This window comes from Taudactylus pleione, unplaced genomic scaffold (genome assembly GCF_031769625.1).
Source record: "Taudactylus pleione unplaced genomic scaffold, aTauple2 ptg000309l, whole genome shotgun sequence".
Classification (NCBI taxonomy): Eukaryota; Metazoa; Chordata; class Amphibia; order Anura; family Myobatrachidae; genus Taudactylus; species Taudactylus pleione.
In genome coordinates this window covers 7414142-7437192 of record NW_028284710.1, presented here as the reverse complement: position 1 = coordinate 7437192, position 23051 = coordinate 7414142, and the positions used below count along the sequence as shown (strand labels likewise).

General features: G+C 42.9%; 1 protein-coding gene across 2 annotated transcripts in view; it reads right to left on the bottom strand.

The window, feature by feature from the left end:
* Positions 1 to 250: 250 nt before the first annotated feature.
* The window catches only part of COL15A1 (collagen type XV alpha 1 chain), a 432564-nt gene continuing 409763 nt past the window's right edge, over positions 251 to 23051 (bottom strand). For both annotated transcript variants that reach the window (XM_088442332.1, XM_088442333.1), the window contains 5 exons: positions 22681 to 22737; positions 21688 to 21747; positions 11790 to 11975; positions 4375 to 4490; positions 251 to 3428 (listed from right to left, as the gene is read on the bottom strand). In XM_088442332.1, the coding sequence (XP_088298458.1) occupies positions 3212 to 3428; positions 4375 to 4490; positions 11790 to 11975; positions 21688 to 21747; positions 22681 to 22737 (636 nt within the window). In that variant the 3' untranslated portion in view covers positions 251 to 3211. The remainder of the gene's footprint in view (positions 3429 to 4374; positions 4491 to 11789; positions 11976 to 21687; positions 21748 to 22680; positions 22738 to 23051) is intronic.

Below are 23051 nucleotides of genomic sequence, written 5' to 3'. Positions count from 1 at the left end.
GACACCATAGCATGCACGTGCTTCGGGCGCCCTGGCTACACGCTACACCTTTGTACCTACGCCAACAGAGAATTTCTCTTCTACATTTCTGATCAAGCCACACACTTTCGCCTGTGAGATTCCTAAAATAGTACGATATGAGCCCATATGGTGCCACCATCCCTCTCTATAGGCTTGTGAAGTGTTATGAAATAACCGTAGGCACAATTTTGTAAACAAGTTTTATTTTAATTAAAATAAGAATTGACATTTACAGTAAGATAGTTTATACATACAAAATCTTAGATGAGAAGTTTTATTTGTGTTGGAACGTTCATGTAGACTGGAATGTGTATTGTACTGGCATTAACTGACTAATAGGAAGGTCATCTATCAATACTTTATAAATTAGTGAGTTATAAACTGATGTGAATATTTGTTATCAATTGTAACTGTAAGATAAAATGCTGTTTTCTTCAGTGCACACTTATATATATATATAGTGTGACCCTGTTCATCTTGACATTTTCTTCTCTAGAATATTATAATCTTCATATGCTTTTTATCAATAGCAATACATTTAAAAGATACAAGAAAGCATATTCTGAGGGAAAAGTGAAATGGAACATAATACTGCGGAACATGTATGTAATAAGCAAAGATAAGTGGAAAATAAATACTTAAGGACATACAGTACATAGAGTGCAACACTTTGTGCAGCATTGCACATAATACATCACTTTTTAAAATGCTTTATTTTTAACAAATATATATTTATACCTCCTGTTCTAGTTAAATCCAGTCTGCCCTGTTTACATAAGGATCCTTACAACAACAAAAAAGAAGAAAAGAAAGAAGGAAACAGACAAGGTGGCTAATATAACTAACTAAATGACAATGAGAAAATGGAAAACTACACATACATTGCCATGTTTAGAAATGCATTAACACTTCGTCTTCCAGTTTGTTCCTCACTCTCTACTGGCTTCATGTCTGCCCCTTTGAGGCTGCAGCATTCCTGAATCCAAATTAATGGGCCAACCCTGCTGTGGCACTGATCTATCCAAGCCAACCCTTCGCAGCTTCATAATGGGCATGAGCAAGGCCACACCTAAGGGATTATAATTTACTATGTGGGACCAGCACTTGTCAATATTTGGCACTTGTACAGCCCTTAAGCAACCATACATATGTATATTGCCATGAATGAGGAACAAAAAGGTGTTTATAAGTAGTTACTAACTGTGCCTGGTAACTGTAATAATATATATTGAGACCCATTTAAATTGACCGAAAATGTCTACTTTGGTGAAAACATAGCTCATTTATTGTCAAAATATATTCACTGTTCTTTAATATGAGCTTTGCAAGTGGAAAGAGTGATGTTGTCACTTGAAATTCCACCGTTATGAATTGTTTGAGTTCCCATGATTGGCCTGTGATGGAAGAGCAGCTCATCCTTGGATGCAGCGTCTTAAATGTGTCTCTACAGTCAAATGTCCACACAGTTAAAACTGACATTTACTTACTGAAATACAACTGCAAACAAATAAGAGTAATAATATGATAATTTGGGAAAGTTTGCTTTTCAGTAGCTTGACTTTGTAAACTTGCAAATGGCGATGGGACCTATTTGTTCTAATGTTCCCATACTCTGTTCTACTTGCTAATTCAATTATTGGGATGCTGTCTAGTCTATACACTCATGGGAATGTAATTGCAGTGTATTCCTCCCCAGACTGCAGTGGCAAAGTGTTTGCGTACATAGGTGCACATACGTCATATGTATATATTCCCCCTCCACTATTTGCCCAAGTAAACCATATGCTAAACTTTGTCACACTCTGTTTCACCTTCAGTACACTCCATATCAGCAATCTAGCTCTTTTTCCAGGTCTGGAGTGCCAGGACTGGTGACATACGGGAAGGGAGGTGGAGCTATAGGCTACTCGTATGGCCCAGTTTATCTATTAGGGGGAGAAGATGTTATTTTGTTATTTTCAGTAACAATAATCATATACTATAGCAGAGGTTCCCAAACTTTTTGGAACCACGGCGCCCTAGTGCATCAGTATTGTTTTCACGGCACCCCTAAGCCAACAGTTTGTCATTGAGCAATTCAGAAAATAATGTAGTGTAGTAGTACAGGGAGTTGTGCTGACCTGTCATCCTTAGGTCTGGTTATATAGTGGTGGACAGGTTTGTGCTTCTTTTTGTGCACATATTTACATGACATTGACCATAAAAAATTTGATTTGGTGCTGGACCAGCAACCTGAGGCACCCCTGCAAGTGTCCCAAGGCACCCCAGGGTGCCACGGCGCACAGTTTGGGAACCACTGTACTATAGTATTATATATAACAAAAACAATTGTATTACACTTGTGATTGATCTTAATTAAAGTACACTAAAATAATATTGGATCATGGCCATGACTTGTTTTGCAATGCTAATACATTTTGTAGTGTAGTATGCATCACTTATGCAAGAATTACCAGGGTGAAGTGGACCTAATGTAAGGGATAAAAATAAAAGACATAACTAATTTGTCTGACAGGTATACTAAGTTTTAAGGTTACCCAATATAAATTACAATGAATATCTCTGCATCAGAGTGTGTTAAAGTTGCTGCTACTGTTACCAATACTATAAGAACGCATTTTTACCATGCTGTTTGCTGGAGTTCCTTTTATCATTATTATGTTCCAAACAAGCAGCAATGCGACCTAGTACATGCTCAAACATATTTATCAAACCCTCTGTTCTATTTGGGAACTGCAGGCACATTGGTATTATTTCATTTATCTCCTGAGAAATCTACTGGAGCTCCAGACGTTAGACCAGCATTGCAAGAGTACAAAAGGGGCTTAAAAAGACATTTCACCGTTTTTTTTAATGTACATTCAATTATTCATTTTCTAGACAAAGAAAACTTCACCCTCAGAAATATGATGACTTGAATACCTAGGAAACAAATTGCAGTGTATTGGGCTCTATACCTTATCCAGCCCATATCTGTACCAGATTTGTTATCAACCAAATCTTTCATAATAAATGTAGCACCAAAATACAGATTGTAATATATGTTTCATCACAATTCTGTATGCGTTACATGAGGTATGTTCTCTTTGGCTATAAAAGTGTGCAATCTGTTAAAACGTTCAATATATACATTATGAATTTCAGTGTCTTCTTAACGTAATGGTTTTATTTTTGTAGTTTTTCTGTTCTCTTATTTTCTCCTTGTGTCAACGTTATGGCTATTTTCAATGCACAACACAACAAACTTGTTGGAGCAGCTATAGGATTTTTGATCTAACAGCTTTCCACTCCGGAGTAAAGATGCCTGTCCACTGACCGCCATCTCTCCTGTCCTCCAGGCCTCACAGTAATTATGAATCAGTCGTATACCATTCTGACTGGAACCATGCCACACTATTTTTTGAGGCCTGCAAGACATAAGACCAGCACAAAATGAGTTTATTTCGAAGAATGAGCAAACTACAGCCATTGAATATGAATTTAAGCTTCATAAAACCCAATAGTCATAAACAAGAACTCATTTCAATGTCTAAATCTTCCACAAAAGCAAGGCATTATGAGAAAATTATAGCTACATATTTAAATAGTTATTATATGAGTATTAATCTGCATGGCCAGGGGAGGATTCAGGGCCCTCCTACCTAATATTGGAGCGGCCCACAGCTTATGCGAGCGGCCAAAAAGATGGTTGCGATGGTCAAGACCATCGCAACCATCCGGCTTGCGACGAGACCCTGCGGTAGGGTCTCGCTGCCGCAAGCCCAGGAGTGCTTTTGGCTCTATCAGAGCCAAAAGCACTCCCACTGACATCACTAGTGATGTCAGTGGGGCCGGCCCCAGACGGTAGGTGTTCCCATGGGAACGCCTCCGTCTGGGCAGCAACGCCCCCGGCACGCCCACCAAACGGGGCGTGCTGTCAATCAACATTGACAGCACGCCCCCTTTGGTGCGAGACCCATAGCGACGGCTTGACCGTCGCTATTCGGGTCTCGTGCATGCGCACGACGGAGCTCCCTCCGTCGTGCGCATGCGCACTAGGGCACCATCGACCCACTTGCGAGCGCTCAGCTCTCGCAAGCGGATCAGAATTAGGCCCTGTGTCCCTGCTCTGTCACTCAGTGTCAATCAGCTATTTAATCAGGATGAGTAATCACTATGTGACTCTCTGACATGAAATAGATGGAAAGGATTAGTGCACATAGCCTTATTAGTCTTTAGCTTGTGTGTTTGTCTGCACCTGAGTGACAACTCTTCGCCTTACATGGCATCACACAGGAAAGAACTGGGTGAGAAAATAGGCAAATAAGGCAACTGTTTTAAGAATGTGCCAGGATAATTAATAGACACACTTACCAGGTTGAATCAGTCATTACATTTCTACCATCAAAAGAATAGATTGGAATTTGAGCATTGAACCGTCCTCCATCGCCGGTAAATATGGATTCCCAGTTATCAAAAAGTATTTCACCCTAACAGGATAAAACAGCATAAAATGTATTTTATTAAAATTGAAAAAATTAAGTGATCAAAATATACTTGACAGATATGCTGCTTCTATATACATGCACTTTTAGGAAACAATGCCTAGATGAGCCTCATCTACAAAAGCAAGTGTTTATCAACTGGGGTTTAAACAGTGAAATAACATGCTGTTGAAGGATTCACCATTATGAGGCCTATTCATCATATGATAAATGACCGGTTAATCATGCAGAAACGCTAGTTTCCACATATTTAAGTTATTGGGCCATTCATCAGGGGTCCCAATTGGACCACATGATATTCAGCAAACTCCAAAAAACTGATAGTTTTTGGAGTTTGCCTGTGAGAACACGAGCCATCCTCGTGAGTTCCGGGGATGTGAAGAAGGTTTCCTCACTGACCCCCCCTGTGGCTTTATGCATGCGTGACCTCAGGTCATGTATGCTCAGAAGCCGGCCACCGGGACAGGCAAGTAATGCTGCTACTTATGTAGCTGCGCTACTAATCGCAGGGACAGCTGCTTTTCGGAGCAGCTGTCCCCGCACCGGAGCAATGATGAATTGCTCCAGTCGTAAGTATCCCCTGCGGCGAGGTGAATACTTCATCATCGAGGGGCCATGCGGCCCCCGATGATGAATAGGCCCCTATATGTTATACATACCTCCATCCCTCCTCTCTGTTAGCTTAACTGTGTCAGCCAGCTTGGCTTTGCTTGACTATATCAGTGGTTAAACAAATGAAATTATAAACCATTTTTAGGCCGAACGCTTTTGAGAATCAATACACATGCATACATACCCTTAATTTACATATTCATATAGCCAGCTCCTCTATACATAAAAAAAACATATTAAACTTTTGTTTCATTCACATGCTATCACACAAAATTCGCATTCGCTCTCTGGAGACCTCTGGAGATGCAGTATCACACTCTCTCTCCATAATACAAACAGGGGCATATCTACCCCTTAGCTATGGATGGATGGCACTTGCCAGGGGCGCTGGCCGTGGTGGGGGGGAAGGGCGCCGCCCAGTGTTGCGACCCGCAGCCTGGGTGTAGATACACCCCTAACTGTACATGAAGTGCTCCTTGCTCACTGTTGAATTTTTTTTTTGCATGCCCAGCTGTTGAATTTTTAACAATGGTGTTGGCCGCAGAGTTTAATGACAGTAGCGCTGACTGACGCACATCAAAGGTCAGTCATCCAATGCAGCCACACAAAGTAACTCCGCCCCTGGATCTCTATGATGACTCCTCCCCCAGATCTCTGTGGAGGCTGGGGGAGGTGTCATATATAGGTGATACTAAAATAATGTGAAAAGGGTGTGAAAACACCCTTTTTCACATTATTTTAGTAAAAATAATGTTAATAAATAGAGCCCATAGTGCTGTACGTAAAAAGATGATTGGAATTGTTGGAATCTGTGTTTGTGGCATATGGATACTTGTGTTTGTATATAATATATTGTGTGATATGTGTTAGGTGCTGCACAAATAGTTCATATTCCTGCAATTGTTTGTTGCTTGTATGTGAAACAAATGATGGTAACCTGCATTATTGTGTATGGTGTGTTTACACTTGTGTTATATGGATTGTATTGTTATGTTATTAAATGGAGTTTGCCTGTATTTGTGCATGAATACATCTGCAAGTGGTTAAACCATACATGCCTACCCTCCCTAAAGTGGTGGGAGGCTCCCAATTTTTCAGGTAACCCCCTGCACCCCAGGTAGAGCAGGCACTTCTCTTGCATTCCTGCCCACTTCCTAGTGAACGGGGAGAATTTCCATATCGATCGGGGGTTCTCAGAGTCAGGGCTTAATGAAGCGATTCCACAAGAACGTAATTTGGCACAATACATCAGACCTGCCCCCCCATCAGAGCCCACCTGCTTCTCCTCCCTGGGCTTCTCCCGGGGAGGAAAAAGAAAAAGTAGGCATATATGGGTAAAATTAGCTGAAAAAATGGGTGCTAATTGGAGGACAATGGGGGTCATTCAGACCCGGTCGTTAGCACCGATGCGCTCGGACCGGGTCGATGGCCCCCCACAGAGCATGCGCACGCCGGCGCCGTCGTGCGCATGCGTGAGACCCGCTATGACCGACAGCGCCAGTAGCAGGTCGATCCAAAGGGGGCGAGCTGTCAATCAACATCGACAGCTCGCCCCGTTTGGAAGGCGGGCCGGGGGGGGGTGGCAGCCCAAACGGAGGCGTTCCCATGGGGGGCGGGCCCACTGACATCACTAGTAATGTCAGTGGAGAGCTTACGGCTCAGACAGAGCCAGAAGCTCTCCGGGGCTTACAACAAGTGAGACCCTACCCTAGGGTCTCGTCGTAAGCTCCGATGGTCGCGATGGTCTCTGACCATCGCGACCATCACCGGAGCGGTCGTTAGAGCTGTGGGTGTTAACCCACAGCCTAACGACCGCAACAGAGGCGGGCGGTCAGGATGCAAGTGGCCGCCCAGTTTCTGAGCGACCGCTTGCATCCTCCGACCGCCTCTGAATGAGGCCCAATGTGTCTATATTATATATGAAAAACAGTGTGATTATATATAGATATTATATGATATTTATATACCAGACAGTGGTGGTGTTTAATATATATTGGGCCCCATTTACAAATGAAAGGAATTACCAGTGACAATTTTCGTTTAGTATCACTGTGATACAAACGAAAATTCCACTGGTATTTAGTAATACTTACCCCTCCGGCGAGGTCCCGCGAAGTCAAAGTCCTCAGCGAGGTCCTCCGCTGGGTTGCTGGCAGCCTAACGCTGCCAGCGACCGGCTCCAGTGTCATGCGTATGCGCGTCGGTCCGTCTGCGCATGTGCATGACAGGGAGACCCGGCAGATACGTTGAAGCCGGAAAGGCACCGCCGGGTCTCCATTGCTGGCAATGGGGCCCGCATCGCTCTCGCCATCTTTTAGATGATTGAGTATGTGGAGATAACTATACTGTGTTCATGGAATGCATAGTGGGCCTGATTCAGACCCGTTTGCAAGGCTGCGTTCGCACGTAGCCTGCTGATGTTTGCAATCTGAGGATGTGTATTAGATGCAGTGTGCGTGCGCGAATTAGTCCATGCGATCGGGAAGCGTTTGCAGCCTGTACACAGACGCACCGCAAGCATGAGTGACAGGACGTGCCATTTGTGGTGGTGACAGGGGGTGGTCAATGGTAACAGGGGTGTGGTGGTCCGAACGCAGGTGTCTCTGTGCATTGGAACGCCATTGCAGGGGCGTGCATAATTAAGACGCAGCGTCATCGTACACGTCACATGGCTGAATTGCACACAGCAGCACTCGCAGTGCTTGTGGTAGGGTATGGTCAGCCACAAGTGTTGCATATGGGTCCGATGTTACTCGATGTTACCAATTGTTTAATACACTTCCTGGAGATGACGTATGTTACTAAGGGAAAGTGGGCGTCTTGTGTCAGGCTGGTGGGTATCTAAATACATACTGCGATCGCACGACAAGATATAGTGGGTGTGCTAATGTCTTGCTAGCGGGATATGCATACTTTGGCTGCTGACGGCTGTGTGCGAACGCAGCCTAGCGAACGGGTCTGAATCAGGCTCCGTGTGTGATGGTTACGGTGATAACAATGGATTTAACACAAGATGTGCTTAGTTATTATGGCACTATGTAGAATGAGACATGAGGTTGAGATAGGAGTTGATTACAGTAATTGAGATATGGTTGTGAGTTACTTGTGGGTTGAGTATGAAGACAGTGGCCCTCATTCAGAGCCGCTCGCAAAAAGCGAGCGCTCGCTCTGAATGAGGACGGACGCTTTTGCTTTGAAAGGCGGCCTCCTGGCCGCTCGCTAAGCTGTGGGTTACCACCCACAGCTTTAGCGAGTGACCAGGTGATGGTTGCGGTGATGGTCGCAAGCCCCAGGTAGCTTCCTGCTCTAACAGAGCAGGAAGCACCCTACTGACATCACCGGTGATGTCAGTAGGGCCGCCTACAAACGGCAGGCGTTCCTTCAATGAACGCCTCCGTTTGTCCGGCCACCCCCCCACCCCGCCTGCAAAACGGGGCGAGCTGTCGATCATCATCGACAGCCGCCCCTTTTGCAGTAAGCCCCAGAGCGAGTGAATTTGTCACTCGCTCCGGGGCTTGCGCACGCGCACTGTGAGCGCTGCGCATGCGCAGGCCCTCACCATCGACCCACTTGCGAGCGCATATCGCTTGCGAGCGGGTCTGAATGAGGGCCAGTGTTTGTACTAACACTTATCATTTGTAGTAATGTGGTGAGAAAATGATCTTTGTTAAAATGGTGGCAGTAATATAGACTACACCCACATGCTGGGATATACAGACACTACTTAAACAGGCACAGACAGAATAAAATGTATTGCATGCTCTGTAAAGGAAATGTGATTTTATTAATAACATGTGCAATACACTGCTTTATATTATGTATAAGGATTGTTATTGAACATCAATATTTATTACAGTTAAAAATACCCTAAATAAAACTAAATCTTGCAAGCAATATTTCTTAATTATAAGTTAATGATATGAATATCATTGTTCCAGTGGTGTCACAAGGAGGACGCGTGCCGCAGTCGTGTGTCACCCGCCGAGGGATGACACCAAAGTGCTGACCCATCAGTGACAGGAGCCGGGTACTGCACGGTAACATTACACGCAGCACTCGGCTTCTAACAGAGTGGGGGGCCTATTCATTAAACCTAAAAATTCTCTAGAGATACTTAGGTTTAGAACTCGCATGGAGTTCTACCTAATTATAGGTGGAATTCATCATTCCACCTCTCCATAAGTATCTATTCCGAAAAGCTGTCATTTTTGCGATGACAGCTTTTCGGGAAATAGATACTTTTCCCTGCCTACACTACCTTATCGCATCTGGAAACAGTGCTGCGCTGTTACATCTGTAAAACCAGCGCATGCGCAGCACTGCCTACAGATGCGTTAAGTTTGTGTACCCCCCCGACCCCCCCACCACCCTCCGCTCACCTCCCCCCCCCCCCGACTTACCTGTCCGCTCAGCAGCCTCCGGCTCCGTCCTGCTGGTCTGTCATGTGGTTTCCCAGCAGACCACATGACAGATTAGAAAAATAAATAAATACATTTTTTCTCTAAACTTTCTTGTGCTCTGCTGGGGAGCACACATGTCCGACCAGCCTCTGGAGCCTGAGGACGGAGCAGAGCGCCGGAGGGACTCGTCGGGGGACCTGCACACGCGGATACAGGTAAGTCGATTCTGCTATTCGCCACCTCACAGTGGCGAATAGTAACTGCAAAAAATTCCAAAAATTCATAATTTTCGGAATTTGATGAATACCACAATTTCCACATCCTCATTCTAATGTATGGGGAGTGTGGAAATTAACGCAGGGGAACTTAGCAAGGAGATAGCTGTGATATCTCCTGTGCTAAGTCTGTTCATGAATACCAAAATAACATTATTTAAGGAAAATGTCCTTAAAAACGTTATTTTAGTGTTGATGAATAGGCCCCTGAGTGAGCTGGCACTGCCCGCACAGTAGTCCCCGGGTGCAGTCCACACCTCTGCCCCCCACCAGAGCTGTTGCGGGGTTCAGGCAGAGAGGCCACACACCCTTCCTTTGCACACACTAAAGCCCTCCCGCGCACCATGTGCCATTCTGGGGAAGGACGCCACTACATTGTTCCTGTGAATATAGATCAGGAAATTAATTATTCCTTGGGTTAAACTTGTATGTACCTTTGTGAGTGGTCAATTATCAATATTAGTTATAAATAGTTATTAAATGGTAGATAAAATATTTGCCTCGCTATTAGATAATCAGTTTAACCAGTGAAATAATAGCACATCCATTGGTAAAGCAATACCATTACGTAGAGTGTTGTGGTTGGAGGGCCATGAAAGGAGAGCAGCTCCAAGTCCTGATAGTTGTCTTCCTCCAGCTTCACATCTCTGCCCCCAGACCTCCATAAGTCTTTCTCTGTCACGCCAGTCTCTTTCATCTCTGTCCCTCTCTTACTGGACGGGATGCATCAGCACTAAAAATGCAGTCATACCCTCGAAATATGTAGGGCTTGACCGCACTTTTGAAATGCACCAAGCACTGGAAAGCAAATCCTTCTGGAGCTTGGACACGAGAGGCAATGCCAACTATAGATGGTGTTACCCAGGGCCGTAACTAGGGTAGTGCAGCCTGTGCCATGGCACAAGGCACCGCAGGCAAGGGGGCACTGTTCGGGCCTGTCAATTTTCTGTTTATTATCATTCTTACTTGTATCTTCCTCTTATTTCATCCCCAGCATCTCCTGGCCTTCCCTATCTCTTCCCTGGCCCTTCCCCATGAGGCCATGCCCCTTTTTTGGGTGCATTATGTCCTTATTTGAAAAAATGGGGGGGCGCCAATGCTCTTTCTGGCACGGGGCACCAAAAAGTCTAGTTATGGCTCTGGTGTTACCTAATAGAAGGCTTTGGGCTTCTTTTGGGGAGACTTCCCAGAGAGGGATCCAATAGGATCCCTCCCAGGGTCCTCAGCGGCTTGCGCTGGCTGACAGCTGCGCATGCGCAGAGGGACTCCCGAGTCGTAAACTTGTAAGTCTCCACACCTCAAAAGGACAGCTAGCGAGGCCTCCCTTCAGCTCTCTACTGAGCCTGTGCTAGACTCATGCCTTACAGCATTATATAATAGATCAGGCCTGGCCAACCTGTAGCTCTCCAGCTGCTGTGAAACTACAAATCCCAGCATGCCCTGCTACAGTTTTGCTATTAGGGAATGCTAAAACTGTTGCAGGGCATGAGGGGACTTGTAGTTTCACAACAGCTGGAGAGCCACGGGTTGGCCAGGCCTGTAATAGTTTGTCATCAATTTATATAGCAATCAAAGTACACAGTGCTGAACAAAGCATAAGTAATCTCTCACATGGGTTCCTGCCCCACAATCTAAATTCCCTACTACACACACAATGAAGGTCCTGGACAAAAGTGAACCTATGACCCTATCCCACTGCGGAAGCAGTGTGTCATACTTTTGTCATCTTGTAGGGTCCCTGCTCTGACTAAATCAGAGTATTAGGGCAAATGGAGGTGCAACTGGCTTTGAGGTAATTGTACCTAACAAATTGGCAGCTCAGTGTGGCCTGAAATACAGTGTACATACATTTGTAGCATTTATCTAAAGCAATTAGACATTTTCAACTATTGCATATAGAGCTTCTTTTTAAAAACATAAGGCTTTCGAAATGCTTTTTTTTTTTATTTTGGTATCTGCAATACATTAAAGGGAGAAATAAATTATATATAACTTACTTTTAGATTGACAATAGGGAAGTTGGACCTATCTGCCTTTTTCACTATACTGTGGAGATCTTGCAGATGAGAAGAGAGGAATGCTCTGTAGGTTGTAGTCAGACCAACAGCACGAGCCTGCTGGAAGCATTGTAAGTCAGCCCGTACATCACCAGCGACTGGAGAGTTCAAGGCCACAAGGTGCAGCTACAAAGAGAATTAAAGATAGCTCAGAATCTGATTCAAAATGTATTATATCTTGGCTACAAGTAATCATGCAGCAGATTTACACTTTTATTAAAACTTTATTCACATTCTACTTTTAAATTTTAAAAGTCTACCTTGCAATATATCTAGGGTGTGAGGTATATATATCTAGGGTGTGAGGTATATATATCTAGGGTGTGAGGGTAAATTACCCCATGTACCCAGTCAGTAACAAGATTTTTTTTTTTTAATGATAGGTGGTAACAATCTGTGGAGTCCAGAAGGTCTTCATAGCACCAAATAATCTTAATGGGGATATAAGACTGGAGACAAACGTAATTTACAATAGTGAAGCACTTTCTAAAATAATGGTCTTTTCATGCAGGTAAGTATACAGTGTATATGAAAGCTAATAACAAGTGCTCTGATGTATGCATTTCATTCACATCATTAAAGAACTTCACAAGAGAGAATTAAGGGCCTGATTCAGACCCGCTCGCTAAGATGCATACTCTCGCTGCTGCCGATGGTATGCATTGTAGTGCGCATGCGCATACCTTAGCGAAACTTCAAATTGCATTCGCTCGCTGCACATAGACAGCCCAGCAGAGTGAGTGACAGGGGAAGCCGTTTGTAGGTGGTAACAGGGGCTGGCCATTAAACATGGGGGAGTGGAGGTGCAAACGCAGGCATGCCTGAGTATCTCAATGGCGTTTTAGAGGTGTGCATAATTATAAGACTGCATCATAGTACACGTCACCTGGCTTGTTTTTACACTGAAGTGCTCGCAGTGCTTGTGGCAGTGTATGGTCAACCTCAAGCGCTGCAATAGCATCCGATGTTACCCGATGTACCGATGGTTGCATACACTTCCTGGACATGACGTGCACAAGTGGGCGTTTTAAGACAGGCTGGTGGGTTTCTGCATACACTATGTGCTCACTCTTTATGAAATACTGGGTGTGCGATAGCACTGCCTACGCAATTTGCATACACATACCGCGAGCGATCGCATCTAGCGAGCGGCTCTGAATCAGGCTCTGAGTCTTTTATCATATGAACAAAACACTTTGGGACTACTATGCTTTGTTACTCTGATTTATTATACTTGATCTACTGTTGGAGTCCAAGGGGGGGGACATTTATTAAGTAGCAGTATTGTCAAACCACCATTTTCTGGGCTTTTTAAAACCACTAAAGTTACTAAAGTCACATTACACATTGCTATCCCCCATGTTTCACATGCAAAGAATACGAACCGTAAGATGAGGAGGAGCACTTATTATGTGGGCAATCACTATATATTGAATAAGGTGAAAAAAAATTAATGATCTTATGGGGCATTATTATTTAATCTTAATGAACATATCAGGTTTTCAAATTAATGAGTAATTAGATTAATATAGCAATATTATTTATTATTTAATTTGCCTATATTAAATGATTGCTAACAGAGCAAATCAAATATTCTATGATGGGGAAACAATTTTTTCTATCACTATAAACAACATTATAAAATATTTTTTTGTTTCAAACCACCACACAAACCACCCTTTAGTAAATTTGCAATTAATACAGGTAATTAAAATTGCTAATATCAATTAGGCTCATCTTACTCTGAAATGATGTCCAAACTGACTGCCAATGTATTGTAAATGAATCCTAAAACACTGAGGATTAATTTACAATACATTGGAAGTCATCTTGGACATCATTTCAGAGTAAGATGAGCCTAATTGATATTAGCAGTTTTAATTACCTGTATTAATTGCATTCATTCTAAAAATACATATGTACATGAATGTATATTTGCAGATGTGCATACCTGGGTTTATGGTTTTGTAAAAACCATTATCAATAATATGTTCAACTTTCCTACATATTTCAATCAATTCCTATGCAAATTTGTTATTTAAATAATGGAGCTGAAAGCATTAATCACTGAAAGCATTAATATGTTATCATTTTCATCCCCTTTCCAGCTTTTACCTCCTCTCTCATTGTTACACCCTCCTATCTTTTAATCCCTAGATAGACCCAATACCTCACTATGCCTGCCTTCCTTCAATAAACCTGCTTCTATGATATCCCCCTTACGTTCCTCAACCTCTTTCCATCATGCCCCCTTCCAGCAACTCCCAAAATCACATTTGTGCAGAGTACAGCGGCAACATAACACCCTGATCAGATGGTAGCAATCAGACCCTTTTCATTCTAATGAATTTACTGCAGAGCTTATTCAGTTCTCTTTTAGCACCGGAGGAGGACTGGCGACATTGTACTCAGAGGGCAAATTATGTGTCTGAGGACTTTTGTTTCTGGTGCTCCTGAATGTCTTGTGTACTTCAAAATAACACGTGATATTTGCTTTCTGCAGGAACTTCTTATACCACCTTTTTATTTTCCTTTCAAAACGTTTGGTACTTTTCCTTGTATACATTGCTCGTGGGCCTACTCTGTACAACATCCAACAGTAGTCTCCCATCATGTTGACGTTCCATTTTCACTGGTATTGTGGTCCCATGTCCTTTATGACTTGCTCCTCACTACAGCTCCAAGGTTTTTCGTGAAACGATTCCAAGTGATCGTTCAGAAATTGCACTTTGAAGCTCATTGAACAACCTGATGCTTTGAATTTTTCTAGCATGTTTTTCAGTATTTCCTATCTGAAGTTCTTCAAGAACTTCTTTACAACTTCAGGAGCAAATGCAGGATTTCTAGAGGGGGATTTCCTAACGCTTGATTTTAGAGTGAATGTAGCCAGTCCATCTTTAATATGCGACATACAAAGTGCAGTGTTTGTCATATTCCGGCATATATGGCCAGCGATCACAGTAAGCCATTAGATGTGCCAGTAGGGCCATTGTGTCTGAGCTTAGGGCCTGATTCAGACCCACTCGCGAGCGGCTGTCCGCTCGCAAGTGGGTCGATGTTATGGACTGAGCATGCGCACGACGGAGGGAGCTCCGTCGTGCGCATGCGCCAGACGCGACGAGCGAAGGAAAGTCCTTCGCTCGTTGTGTCCGATCAAAGGGGGCGTGCTGTCAATGTTGATTGACAGCACGCCCCCTTTGGTGGGCGTGCCGGGGGCGTGCCTCCCTGACAGGGGCGTTCCCACGGGAACGCCTCCCGTCAGAAGCCGACCCACTGACATCACTAGTGATGTCAGTGGGAGTGATTTTGGCTCTGATAGAGCCAAAATCACTCCGGAGCTTGCGGTTGAAAACCTCAACCGCAGGCTCCGGCTCGCAAATTCGATGGTCGCGATGGTCTCGACCATCGCGACCATCACAATGCACGCTCGTATAGCCTGTGGGTGGTGACCCACAGCTATACGAGCGTCCAGGAGGACGCTCCATGAAAATGGAGCCCGGCCCTCATTCAGAGCGTGCGCTCTGCTCAGAGCGTACGGCTCTGAATGAGGGCCTTAGTGTTTTAATTCAAATGTGGCAACCATTCCAGAGCATTGGAGCAAGTACAGGAGTCTGGGGGAGCAGCAGAAGAACCTAGCACTGCCCTGCACATATATGTACATATTGGTCTCCTTATGCACTGGAAAGCATATTGTTATACAATAATAATTAACCATTGTGATAGCAGTGCACCCCTTCCAGTGCATGTTTTCAGATCGTCTAGCTGGTGCACATGTGTATTTATTTCTTGTTTACACATGTTAAAAGATCCACAGGTGGTGCTAATTATTCAATTTATGAAAATGAGAAGAACATGCAGCACTAGTACAATTCTATTATATTACTAATTCTATTGTGGTCAGGGTGTGGGCTGGCGAGTGGGATCTTCAGGCAACTGGAACCCCTCCCCCTCTGCATTTTCCTATGAACTTCCTTGCAATCATTCCAAGCATCTCTGCAACAGTTTTAATTTTGTTTTTCAAATATCTGGACCAACAAAAAACCTTTCTTTCAATTTGGCATCTGACAGTCCCAGAAACTTTTTACACATACTGTATACTTTAAACACTCTTCTTCTTTTGGCAAAGCTTTAACAATCTGGCTTATAGCTCTTAGTTTGCTGTGAAGAGGGGAGTAGGAGAGCTTTTTGGGATCAACCAAACTTCCCCCAACAGTTTTGTATCCAGGTTTTAAATTAGCCCTGCTTAGCCATTGTTTTTCTATCTAGTGTTGGCCCTACACTTGGCTGTCTCATTCACACTAAAATCATGGATACTTTTTGTATCTTCCTTGCTGTCCAAGGAGCATGGATAGTAAGATCACTACATATCATCCATGCATGATTCTTGTAGTTGAGCTTAGTACAAAGTAAGGCTACATTTTCTTAAGTTTCTTTCAGTTGCACAGAATTTGGACTGTTCTTGCTGCTATTGTGTAACAAACACTTCTTTGAAACTTCTTTCAATAAAGAGTCTCCCATCATTTACAGTATGTTCTGGTCAAAGGTCAAAATTTGCATCAGTCCAATCACATCATTATAGTGAACTGAGGGCCTGATCGTAATTGCACAGCTGCTTTGCAATTGCGATCTTTGCAAATATGGTAATGCAGCAGGAGGCAGCACGCCTCCTGTGCATTACTTATCCGATCTGCATTGTCCAACGCAGCATCTGATAATCTGTGTACCATCGGCCAGCTGCGGTGACCCATGGGGTCCTGCAGCTGGCCACCGCAGTTTAGAGGAAGAGGCCAGAAAATCTCCGTCAGCTGACGGAGATCCTGCCTTCTTCCCTCACCCGCAACTGCAGCAACTTTTTGGGGAAACGGAGGGCATCGCCGCCCCCTCCCTGCCCCAAATGGCAGCAGACTATCAATCACTGACAGTCTGCTGCCAGTTTACATGCGGCCTCGCAGAACGGGTTGGGAATCTGCAAATTAGGCCCTAAGGGGCCCATTTATCAAACTGCATTTGAGGTAAATTCCCCGAAAACACCTGTTTTCGGGGGTTTGCCTCAAATACTAAGTATCCCCCGAATGTATGAAGGAGGGACCGCAGCAGGTATCTCCGATACCTGCTGCGATCCCTCCATTGCCGCCGGCAGCCGCCTCCCCCATAGGTTTCTATGGGGATGCGATGCTGCCAAATGTCTCAATATCGGGAATGCGAAGCATTCCCGATATTGACCCCAGCAGCTAATGCTATCTGAAGAAGTCCGCGGGACTGCGCATGCGCAGCAGCCCGGAATGCGCTCCGGACACATCGCAGGGACGGGCTCTTTTCGGAGCCCGTCTCCCTGCATGTGCCGGGTCATACATTCGGCCGGTATGATCGCATTTTGCAATGCGATCATGGGCGGTACTTAATAAATGGGCCCCTAAGTCACCATCTTGAGAGAAGTATGGGATGTTTTTCTCTATTTCTATAACACCAGAGAGAAAGAGTCCGGAAGCTAATAAGCCTAGAAAATATCACTTCTGCAGATTCTTTAGGAAGACATACATTCAAATGTCACTAAGGGGGTGATTTAATAAAGCTTGGAGAGAGATAAAATTGGAGGTAAATAGCACCAACCAATCAGCTCCTAACTCTCACTTTACAGGCTGTGTTTGAAAAATGACAGTTAGGAGCTGATTGGTTGGTGCTATTTACCTCCAATTTGATCTCTCTTCAAGTTTATTAAATCCCCCCCTAAGTTCTGTAAACAAAGGGGTTACAATTAAAATAAGCTCTCTTCAAGTTTATTAAATCCCCCCCCTAAGTTCTGTAAACAAAGGGGTTACAATTAAAATAAGCTACTCCAGAATCTACTGCAATTTCTGTTGTAACCCTGTTATAAGGGTGACGTTCCGTTTAGTGCCTCCACCCAAGCTAAGTGTAATAATAAGATAGTTTTTAAAGTGGGCCTGCTTGGGTAGGCCCCAATGATCATAGAAATGATCAGATTATTTATTTCACTAATATATGCTAATTATAGCTAACCAACCTTAATACTGTTTTTTCTTTTACAGGTCTTACACATCACATCTCTCTCTCTCTCTCTCTCTCTCTCGTCGATCCTGTTATTCAGGTGAGTTTCAACTTTGTAAATTCAATATACTGAATAAATGTAACAATTATTTCAACATTAGCCATTAAACGTTAGGTCAACAAATAATTAAATTTTCCTTAATACAGTATATGGTGCATAAAACTATTGTAACATATGACATAACATTGAATGCCTTTCTATTCAAATGTGAATATAGCAAAGCATCACATGCAAATATATCACAAACATGTAGGTTATTATAATTCACACTTTCCCGCATGAAACCATTATAACATTTAAAGCATATTACACCTGTTAGCAGTTCAGTCCTGTCTGAGCAAAAGTTGCAAAAGGCTATTGGTTATCAGTCTGTGCTCCTCAATGTGGTCCCATTGGTTACAGGGTGCCTAGAAGTAATCCAACCTTTTTTCTTTGGGTTTTCTTTATACAAATTCCTAGGTTTGATCTAAGTCTCAAGAGTCCAGTCTCACTCTGTTAGACTTTAGGGCAATAGTTGCTGTTGGACAAACGATTTGTTGCTCCAGGGGTACATGCCACACAATTATTGATGGCAGGGACTCTATTCATAAGAACCTGTATGTTTACATAGCTATCTTCTCTAAACAATCCTAAATTATAAGGACAATTGAAGGTGGATTATAATACCAGAGAGTGGTTTATAGGGTAAGATAAACCTAGACCAATTCCACCCCTTCACACTTAATTATCTACTCTTTGTATAGTACGTTCCCCTTCCTCTCCTGATATTAGGCGATGTGACAAAGTATCTCACTTGCTCACCACTCCTGGCCGATCAGGATTACTTCATGTGGCTGTGATGTTAGGCTGGCTGCTATCAGTAGAGGCTGCTTCTATACAGTCATCAGACTTAGCTCCACCTGGCAGGCAGATCTCACAGCAAACTCCGCCTCCCGTCTCACACTCTGTGCCACTGTATCAGCCCCTGCCCTGGCTCCATAGTCTGGCTTCCGTAGCTGACTGCAGCCAAGGTTTACACTACCGCCGCTCACAGCCGCCAGCCGAGGTTTGTATTTCTTCCGTCACCGCTGCTCATAGCCATCCTGGACTTTAAAGGTGGGTTAATCCCTGTTGCTGCTTTAAGTTTCTTATTTTTCCCTGAAACTCCGGAAAGCAAGCTTATAGGACCCGCTGGTGGGGGACCTGTAGCTCTCAGTCAGATTGCCGTTAGTCCTCCAGTTCTCCCCGCTACTTTCCACATGAGGCTCCCTCTCTCCCATGCGCCCCTTCTAGAATATTCCCATTGAAATGAATGGGGGCATTTATAACCACCCTTTTACATAGAGTATGATACACATGAGAATATATAATCACACACACACATATATATATATATATATATATATATATATATATATATACACACACACATATCCACCTGGGTTACACTGTCAAACCAGACGTGTCTGAAAATTATCTGCTACCCTCCATGGTAGACTGTCTATGCCTGCTGCCACTAACATTCTCTGCAAATACCTGCTTGATGCCATGATTACTAGTATGCTTCTGAAAAGTTATATCAAACAGCATAGGAGCGTGCTGATAACACTGGGGTAGCTCTGTTTATTAAAAGGCCTTTCTCTTCTACTGATTTCTCCTGCAGAGCCATTCTTTGACATTTAAATTCAAACGTTTACCTTTATTCATTGCCCCTGCCTATATGTACAGAACAAATGATAATGTAAAGGACACAATCTGAAATTTTTTCTCAGCGTTCAAAAACCCATCTAGCTCCATAAATGGCATGTTGGTTTAATAATAATGTATTATATGTAACCATGCCAACCAAAGCACAAGACATGTTTTTTTCATGTACAATAAAAGGTTATTAAGACTATCATTGCAGACTTTTTTTTTGTTTCAGTAATGATTTGGGGAAATAATTTAGAAAATAGCATAAGTAATACAAAATTTACAAATCAAATTTATTGGTTCACCTATTATGACAAATCAGCACAGGAACAGGTTTTCTATGCAGCATGTGAAGCGTTATAGAGACACGCTTACTGAAACAATGAAAAAGATTGGGGACAGTTTCATAGTGCTCTCTAGTAACAATATGTAATTTAAGAAAAGTACTTCCCGCTGAACCAGAACCTAGGAAAAAGGTCACCAGTAAAGGTTTGTGCTTACCATCAGACATGCAGCTATTATGATTAATGGGCTGAAATAGAATACCAGTTTAAGCAATATGTTGCAGATGAAGAGATGACACCACTGTATCTACCATGGGCATATCTATAATGGTTGCAGGGTGAGCAAAGTCTTCTGTGTACCCTGGACCCATTCACAATACTTACCTCTCCATCGCAGAACTCCCGGAGATCGGAGCATGCAAAGTAGACTCTGGCACAGTGCCAGTCTCCTCTGGACTTGCGCTAGCAAGAGAGGAGCGGGGGACGCATAAAGACGGCACATGGACGAGCTCCTGGAGCTATTCAATTCAGTGCGCTGTTTGGGCGGGCTAAGGATTTTTTCTCGCACCCCTCTGGGGATGCGAGGAGAAATCCGACCAAAGTGCAGGGCGCGCAGCTGTTTTTCTGCTTAGCACGGCGCTAACAGCCACGCACCCGGAACTTTGGTCAGAGAATGCCGGTTAACTTGCCTTAACACCCTTGTTAAGGCACGATAACCGGCATTCTCCGACCACACAGTGCACTGAATTGAATAGCTCCAGCAGCTTGCTCCCGGCGCTATTCAATTCGCGTTGAATTGAATCGCCCCCTTAATTATCTACCACAAAAACGCACACAAGGGTCCATTTTTGTCAGCAGCTAATTAACCTTCCAGTGAGTTTTTTTGGCATAGATTTGTGAAGGCATATTATTATCTACTAATATGAAAATACATGTGTCAGCAGTTGTCTATACAAATTAACCATCATGTAAGTTTATCCAAACGCCAATCATGCGAACATGATTTACAGGAAAAATTTATATTTTTTATCAGTGTGATAAATATTTTATTTGTATTGTTCAGTTTATTGTTTTGTTTACTTATATTGTGTTAGATCCACTCCATTATTTATTTGATGGTATATTAGTCCATAAGAACAAAATTGTATCATAAAAATTATGAAAAAAAAACCATACAGTACATACACAGTTATGCATGTACCCTCTGTCCCAATTAATTTGGATAATTGGCACATTTCATTAAATAATGCAGAAAAAAACTAGCAATCTTATTTATTATGAAATAAAAACTTAAAATGAAACCGAGAAGGTATTAGTAATGTTATATGATACCATTTCTAAAAACAGGGGCATATTAATAGATGAGGGGGCCCATGCCAAAGTCTACTGTGGATGCGCAAGTCTCCAGGAAAATGGAGGGGCAGCCATTTTCCCAGTGATGCTTCTACTACACGTGCAAAATCGCAGGGAAAATACCTGCCACACCATTTTCCCAGTGATTTGTGCAGTGCTGCCACAGCGGGACTCCGGAGAGGTAAGTATTAAAGGATATAGGTGCACCCATTATAGATATGCCACTGCCTAAAAGCTATTCTAGTGTTTCTTCTGTTTGCTAGCTTTATATCTGCTTCGTAATAAGGGAGCTTCAAATCCAAGATTACATTCAGGATTTCTCTGTAAACTATGACTTTCATCAAAAGCGACAATTTTGTTGGCTGTTGCATTTAGTACATAAAATATTACCTAAACAACCTCACATGCACTTATTTACTTCTATTTACACACTTTACATTATAGGAAAATGGGAAGTACTCACGTTTGGAACCCCATAATCTGTATTAATACCTGGAGTCAGAACAGGGTAAGATTGATATCCCTGTAAAAAAGAAAGTACAAAGTTAATGATATCATATGTTATGATGAACCATTGCATTGCAATTATACCTACAATATCCACAACCAAGAGATACACACTTGCACAAAAAGTTTGGTAACCCGTACGAGGTGCACATCAAAGGGGACACATGCAAAAGCTACTGAATGTTTAAATAAGTTATGTAATGATACAGCATAAACAATTGCCAAGAAATTGATCCCCACAGGATGCAAAAACACACCAGTAATAGCCCTTTCACATGAGCATTTGACCTGGAAAATTGCAGAGTAAGCATAGGTCGTGTGTCGGTGTGCCGGGTCGCGACCACTGGTCATTACCAAGGTTATTCCCAGACCGATCCAGATAAAAAAGGGGTGACCAGGGTTATTCTACCCAGGATATGTTTACAAGCTGCTTATTGGCGGATTGAATGCGCCCAATTTTCATGATTCATCTTTGTGGATGACTCAGGGCAGACACGGATGCAGTGTTTGAAAGGTCACATACCGGGAATAACATAGGTCCAAAGTGCGGTGTGAAAGGGGTATAAACAGGTGTAACACGGTTTGAAACCATGTTTATTAACCCGGCACGGACCCGAGAATTTGGTGTGAAAGTGGTATAACAGGTTTGTTTGGGTCAGAATTATTTCCAAACACATTCATAATATATAGAAATATCTCACCTGAGGAGCTGTAGTGAGCATGCAGAGACGCCATTTTATTTTCTCCGTTTCTGAGTATTTCATGTACACTGTATAACACAGTGTTTGCTACATTGCAATTAACATGTGGTATTTGTACGGCCCTGCATACTGATTCTTTCACAATTAATAAAACATTTAAATATAGCTCTTTTCTCATAACAGTTTGTCAAACAAATTCTTATACGCAAAATTGAAAAAATAATGAAATAAAATATTATAAAACTTACATGGCCAGAGATTGCTGGAGGAGGGCTATCAGCAGGAAGGGAAATCAAGTCACCAAGCTTAATACAAGAAGAACAATGCTCGACATTAGCATTTAAGATAAACCACAACAATAAACAAGCTGGATGCAGAACTCCATATAATGTTAGGTTACAATTTGACACCACAGATTTCAGGCATAGACAGGAGCATATTATGTTCTGTTGGGAAACTTTGTTCATCCACTTTCTCTATATCAGTGAATTTCCACTTGCTTCCTTTTCCCCTCATACATCACAAGACAGAGCTGTGCTTCCCACAGGATTAGTACAACTCATCTGATGCTGAGAACTCTCCAATGATTGGTTATATGTTATTCTATACACACTCACTT